The sequence below is a fragment of the Diabrotica undecimpunctata genome, chromosome 6, assembly GCF_040954645.1.
Source record: "Diabrotica undecimpunctata isolate CICGRU chromosome 6, icDiaUnde3, whole genome shotgun sequence".
In the NCBI taxonomy this organism is placed as follows: domain Eukaryota; kingdom Metazoa; phylum Arthropoda; class Insecta; order Coleoptera; family Chrysomelidae; genus Diabrotica; species Diabrotica undecimpunctata.
In genome coordinates this window covers 112,640,584-112,647,912 of record NC_092808.1, presented here as the reverse complement: position 1 = coordinate 112,647,912, position 7,329 = coordinate 112,640,584, and the positions used below count along the sequence as shown (strand labels likewise).

Here is a 7,329-nt window from a genome sequence, read left to right as displayed (position 1 = left end):
GGCAGAATAATTATTAAATTATAATTCATGTATACATTGAAATTGCCTGTTTAATAGAAAAGTTAATATCTAAAAACATTGTGTGTTTACTTACCACGTTCTCAGCTTCACTTTCCTTGCATGGGCGGACTTTGTTTTTGTCTCGAAGAAATACTAATGCATCGTAGGCAAACCACTTGGAATGAAAGTGAGCGCCTGCTCCAGATTTTTTCATGCTGCGATATCTTTTTTTGCTCTATATAAATCTAAGCCACCAAGTTACAGATTTTTCTTTTTGCCTCTTCCTGAGATAAGCACCCTGCAGCTGAACAAACTGCATTCCATGGGATCCATAACATTTTTAGGATCTCAAATATATGGATTTTGTCTATAATTGTCAATTAAACAATTATCCGAAGTCCACATAAACGCCATCATTAAAACCTAAATACACGAACAGGGAGGACAGGCACTTTTTATAATAAAATACTAAACAGAAAACTGAGACGCGGCGGTCTGTCTACTGTCTAGCTAATCAATTTGCAACAAGGCTCAACTCGCCACAATTCGTCCACATCGAAGCAATGTTGACAAATGTTTCACTTTGTTTCATATTATCCTTTGATCTTTATCGCTAAAAATGGATTTATGCAACATACTACAACTTGTGTTGCATCGCAACATCAACATTATGCAACACAACACTGAACACAACATATTTCAACAAATATAAACATTTTATGTTGTAACAAGTTTTTGTTGTATTATGTTGTTCCAGTGTGGACCCGCCTTTAGTATCCTGGCTGAGAATAGGACAACGTATTTTACAGCTTTACCTGTTTCTTTCGTCACAATTATTGCTACACCATTTTTGTGTTTTGAACTGTCCTCTCCTGAATAGTATAAAATGTGATCATCTATAGTTACTTTGCCAGACCCTGGCCATCTCATTTCAATTATTCCAAGGATATTTACATTTGGACATTTCATTTCTTTTTTACTATTTTTCTTTCTTCAGAAAATGTATTCATACTTCTAGCTGATCGCGAGATTCTTCACACCCATACTCCATTTAATAATAGGAGAGAGGGGGAGAACAAGAGTTAGCTAAGAGTGGCTGACAAGAAGCAAGATTAAAGACATTTCACTTAAGACACGTTAAAAAAGAGTAAAATATGAAGCCCCGCCAGGTGTGTTTCATAAAAGAATGAGTATTAATACACCTTGTGTTCCCGCTCACACCTTGGGGTATTGAGTACAGACTGTATGGCTTGTCTAGAATGTCATAGCATGGAAGATAGGGTGAACGTGATTTTTACGATGTAGATACCCCAACTCCATGGCCTGACAATAGGGTCATGCATGGACAATAAGATTTATAATAAGAGTTTTTAAAGCTTCTATCCCTCTATCAAAGAATCTAGATATCTATAAATATTGCATATACAATCTTAGCTAATGCTTTATATTATAAGAACATTACCAAATATGTAAAACCGTAGCAACTGGAGTGTAACAGGAAAAAATATTAGGCTCTGAAACCAAAAATCTCTTGAATGTATTGAAAAGTAACTATAGAATAAATTAAATCTATAAACATTATCTAATTTTGTAATAATATCTATTAATACAATTTTTGTATTTCTTTTTATTTTTTTATTAGTATTATTACAATTAGATTCTGAAAATGATTACGATGAAGAATAGAATTAAATGATAATAAACCATCGTACTAAACAGTTTGTTCGTTACGATCTCCCGAATGAGATCCAAATAATAGTTTGTTGCTTTTACGATATGCCCATGGCATTCTTTCACTTCGACAAAATACTCCCATATCTCCAGCTTTTGATAACACAACAGCACCTGTTTGTTTATTAAACTTTTCGATTACTTCATTTACGGAAGTTTGAGCCGCTTCTTGGGGGGACATTCCCATTTTAATGTTATTTATAATACTAAACGATAAACAAACTTTTACTATAGATTCTCCATGTCCGGTAACAGAGACCCCACCATATCGGTCATCTGCATAAAGCCCGCATCCAACTTTACTTGAATCACTACTTCGTCCGACCATCTTCCCCGTTAAACCACCAGTAGACGTTCCCGCTGCAATATGTCCATTTCTATCGATAGCTACAGCTCCGACAGTGTCACACCTTTCTGGATATTTACACCGGCCCCTTACTTTAGATTTTTTAAATTGTTCTAAATCTGATATAGCAAAGCTTGTTAGTAATTTACTAGTTGGTATCCGAGGCATATTTATCGAATCCGCAAATTTACCTGCTCCTTCACCTGCCAATAGTACATGAGGAGTTTTCTCCATTACCTGTCGAGCAAGAGTAATAGGATACAAAATTTCTCGTACTACGGTCACACCACCGGTGGATAAATTCTCTCCTACCATTACAGCTGCATCCATTTCTATATCTCCATCTTCGTTTAAAACTGAACCAATGCCAGAATTAAAAACTTCATTTGCTTCCATCGAATTAATTGCTGCCTCTATTGCATCTAAAGCTGTAGCATTTTGTTGAATTAATACGTTATAGCCAACATTGCATGCTGTTTTAACCCCTTCGACTCTTGGAGAAGCCATATGATCGGGAACATCATCAGCTCCTCCATGTATAATAATGACGGGTTCCATAATTTTGGCAAATTTCTGTATATTACTACTAATTTTATTAATTGCTTTATTTATTAATCAGTGACAACTACAATGTATAAACATTAGCATAATATTTCACTCTAAAGTGTCAGCATGCTGTCAATTTAAACATAATTTTTATTTTAAATCAAATGGATTACACACGATATATTTCATTCGCTTAGCTCGGAAATATTTTGACAGATTCATTGTCGGAAACATACAATTCCCACCTCTGAGCATTAATATCTCAAATAAACTTACTGTTACAGATTCCTTTCAATGAAAAAAAAAGAATAATCATGAATAATCCGAGCGTGTACTCATTCATTTTTATTAAAAACTTTTAGTAAATACTAATCTATAAATAAATATTTATCATTAAATATTCAATGAAACTTAATTTAGTTAAAGAAATGAAAAATCGTGTCCTTAAAATCAGCGATACCGCTTTCCATACAAACAATCTAAAAATCCTTTATAACCTATTCATTGAAAACTCATACCCAATTATACTACTAAAGAAAATTTTGTTTAACACTCCACAAAATTTAACTAGTCGTTTAAGAAACGAGGAAAATCTGTCTTTATCACAAGATAGGATTGGACCTGTAGATCCTTCACCAAAACAAACCACAATTAGATAGGGATCTCTTCCATACATTAAGGACATTGGGCAGAAACTAAGTAGAATTTTTTCATCAATTAATAATATCAAAATTGCGTATAAAACGGTACTCACAGTTAACAAACTTTTTTCTAAACTTAAAGACCAATCCGCACTCTTGTCCTTAACGGATGTTGTTTATTGTATACCGTGCAGAGTATGTAAACAAGTATACTATGGTCAAACATCAAGATGCCTTAAAGACCGCATTACATCCCACAAGTCTGATAATAGACTACATTCTGAAAGAAGTGCATTGGGTAGATTACAATAAGATCAAAGTAGTAGAACAGGAAAGTAACATCACCAAAAGACTTTTTCTTGAAATGGCCTACATTTGCCAAAATAACAATGCAATGAATCATAGAACGGATATTGGTCATCTAAATGAAATGTTCTCCTATTTGTTACTACTAAATAAATGCAACAATAACACAAACAATAATTTATCAAATGACATTTAAAAGAATTTTGTTAAGTTTTTTTAAAAGTTAGTAATTTTTGTATACACACAGATACTGGGGTCATACAAAACAAAATCACAATCAATTGTAACATTAATTATGATATTGTTTCTTTATGTTAATTTAATAAGCTATGTGTTGAAACACTGACAGGTTAAAATTTCACTCCTTTATGATATTAATAAATATAAAATAATTTATATTGCCACGATACACCTAATGATAGGCCTATAATTTGCTGTACTGTCAGTTGCTTGATATTAGTGGTGTGGAATTTTCACTTGTCAATACGAATATTTTTAAATTTACACACGAAGAGTTTTGAAAAACCAATAATAAAAACCACTGGATTGTCTTGACAAAAACTAATGGCGATAGAATAAAATTAAGAATAACAATTTCATGAATGTGTTTATAATACTTAAGTGTTGTGAATGTAAACTGGAATATCTGGGCCACATAATAAGAGGAGAAAAGTACTCTCTGCTTAGACTCATAATCCAAGGAAAAATCTCGGGAAAGAGAAATGTGGGACGTAGGAGGATTTCCTGGTTGCGAATTTTAAGGGAGTGGTATGGGTGCAGTTCAATACAGTTTTTCAGAGCTGCAGCCAACAAAGTAAAGATTGCTGTGATGGTAGCCAACCTCCGATAGAAGACGGTACTGCAAGAAGAAGAAGTGAATGTAAAGTAATTTTTTAATTTTAAATATAGAAATAGGTTTTATATTGAACAAAGATGACAGACTGTGATAAATTTTATCAACATTATATAACATCATTGATGATACAACCTCATTAAGTTTGTAAGTAATGAATTTTTTAATTAATTATACCAACGTTAACAAACTATTCATCACATTTGTAGCTCCCTGATGAAGGACATAACCAATGTCCGAAAGTTTGGATTAAAAATTTACAAGAGTAAACGTTTCATTTTTATTGCTGCAAACCCAATATTTAACGTTTATCAATATATATATATATATATATATATATATATATATATATATATATATATATATATATATATATATATATATATATATATATACACATATATATATATATATATATATACACATATATATATATATATATATATATACACATATATATATATATATATATATATATATATATATATATATATATATATATTCAGATTCAGAAGTTTCATAATAACTTCTGAATCTTGGCTCATGTCTTTCAACGCGTAAAAGCTGGGGCCGATTATGTCTAGTTTATAAAATATATTGTATATTTATCGACAAATATATTCCACCAGTGTTTCATTTACCAGTTCTAGTTTACTATTTTAAATTAAATTCAAACTAATAAATTTCTGTCACACAATTTTTGGATTTTCTCCTAAAATTTACACAACTGTAAAAGATCTGGTACACTGATAAAATCAGTTATTTATTTCAACACGGATGATACTACTCGTGGCATTTGAATATACAGCTTTTACTTACATAAGGAGGATAACACCAAAAAGGTATTGATATTCAATACTGCTATAATTATTGTCTGCAAGTGTAATAAATTCTACTTGATATGCGTTCCATGAACCTTTGACATGTCATCGGTATCCGAATAGAATACAGTCTGGGAAACTTTTATCGTGAGCTTCACAAGACGGTAGCCGCATTCAGATTAAAACTTAACACGACTCTTCGTATGCGAGAATATTTATAATTATACATAAGAAGAACTGTTGAGTTATAAAAATATATTTATAAATAGATATAGCAAACAAAGACAGTAATGCGCCTCTAGAAAACAAGTCGATCCTACCATAAAAAACGCTTAATCCATACATGGATATATATGGAATAAGTACATGTCGGGGTCTATAAAAATAGCTTGTAAGTTGATTGTGATATTTTATCGACTAGGAACTTAAATTTTTGTAGAAACATCTATCAACTTAAAAAGTTGGTTATAGCTAAAATTTCTATATGATTCAGCTAAAACTTGGTAGCAAAATTAGGAAAAATTTTAGAACGAAAAAGTCAATACAATTTTCTAAAATTTGCTTGCTTCCGAAATTGTTACTTATATTTCCATAACTTTTTTTGGTGACGATACCAAACTTGTGTGTGTGTGTGCGAGAGAGAGAGAGAGAGAGATGGCATTAGACAAAAAATCTTTTTGCCACAGAAAATTGTTATAGGATGTTTAAATTTTTATTTTAGAATCGTTTATAAATTTGATTAGAATATTATATATAGATTTGGCAGAATAAGATAACAGATTGCTGATGTTAACTGGTGGGCTAATATTGAGATCAATTAAACCTAAATATAGGCTTCGAGTCTGTTCCCTATGATTAGGACAATCGAAAAATAAGTGGTTTAAATCTCCGACAGATTTACCATCACAAGGACAGAAAGGAGTTTCATAGATTCCAATCCTATGCAGATGCTCTGGAAAGAGGCCATGGTTAAGTTTTAGCCGGGTTATTAACGAAGAATGTACTTTATTATAGTTAAGATTAAAATGGGGAATATTTTTTGGTAAGCATGGATGAATAGAAAAGTAATGGTTTCTTGAAGTCTTCTGAACCTCTTTATATTTTGACATGCATCTTTCCCTGCCAATACTCCTGATAATAGAAAAAAGATCTTTAAAGTAGTAAACATTTGTAATTTCGGATATCTCAGATGTATTTTTTGCCATACCATCCACTAATTCGTTTCCAATTACTCCCTTGTGTCCTTTAACCCAGAGTAAAGTAACTGTTTTTTTTGTGAATTTTAGATCATGTAATAATTTTTTGATATCAAGTATAATGGAGTTTTGAAAACTATCCAATGGATGGCTACAAATAGCTTGTAATACTGCCTGAGAATCTGATACTATTACGATGTTCTCACAATAATTAGTGAAACACCAAGTTAGTGCTTTCTGTATAGCAGCAGCCTCGGCTGTAAAAATAGAACAACGATACCAAACTTCTACTCATAAACAAATTTAGGGAGAGGAGGGGAGAAGGAGAGTTGTCGAACATAAGACTTTTAATTAAATTTTGACGAATTTTGAACAAAATACAAATATTTTTTTGAAAACTTATTAAGTTTATATATTTTTTAATATAGGTACTTATACATTGTGATACATGTTTTATTGATTATCGAAAAGCATTTGACTGCATTAACCATCAAAAGATGATCGAAATTCTGAGAACACCTAAAATTGAAGAACAAGACTTGCGAATCTCAGAACTATATTAGCACCAAACGGACCAATTGAAATAGAGCACACAACATCCGAAGGTATACGAATCCGACGAGGAGTGCGACAAGGTTGCTCTTATCACCGCTATTATTTATTCTGTATTCGGAATCTATATTCAGAAAAGCATTAGACGAAGTTCAAGGTGGAATCAAAATTAACGGAACCAGCATAGACAATATCAGGTACGCTGATGATACCGTCCTAATAGCAAGCAACGCACAAGAACTGCAAAATATAATAAATGCGGTAGTTCGTCATAGCGAAATGTTCGGTTTACATCTAAATCTTTCCAAAACTAAAATTCTAGTATTTTCAAAGATAC

At 31.8% G+C, this 7,329-nt stretch overlaps 1 protein-coding gene across 1 annotated transcript; it reads right to left on the bottom strand.

Annotated features, from left to right (window-relative positions):
* Window positions 1–1,634: 1,634 nt before the first annotated feature.
* Window positions 1,635–2,743, bottom strand: LOC140442789 (probable isoaspartyl peptidase/L-asparaginase GA20639). Its single transcript, XM_072533762.1, has one exon. The coding sequence runs from the start codon at window positions 2,633–2,635 to the stop codon at window positions 1,712–1,714; it is 924 nt and encodes a 307-aa protein (XP_072389863.1). The 5' UTR covers window positions 2,636–2,743; the 3' UTR covers window positions 1,635–1,711.
* Between the last annotated feature and the right edge of the window lie 4,586 nt (window positions 2,744–7,329).

What these genes read in the sequence shown, in the direction of transcription:
- LOC140442789 (XM_072533762.1), bottom strand. Translation starts at nt 2,635, where the DNA reads ATGGAACCCGTCATTATTATACATGGAGGAGCTGATGATGTTCCCGAT.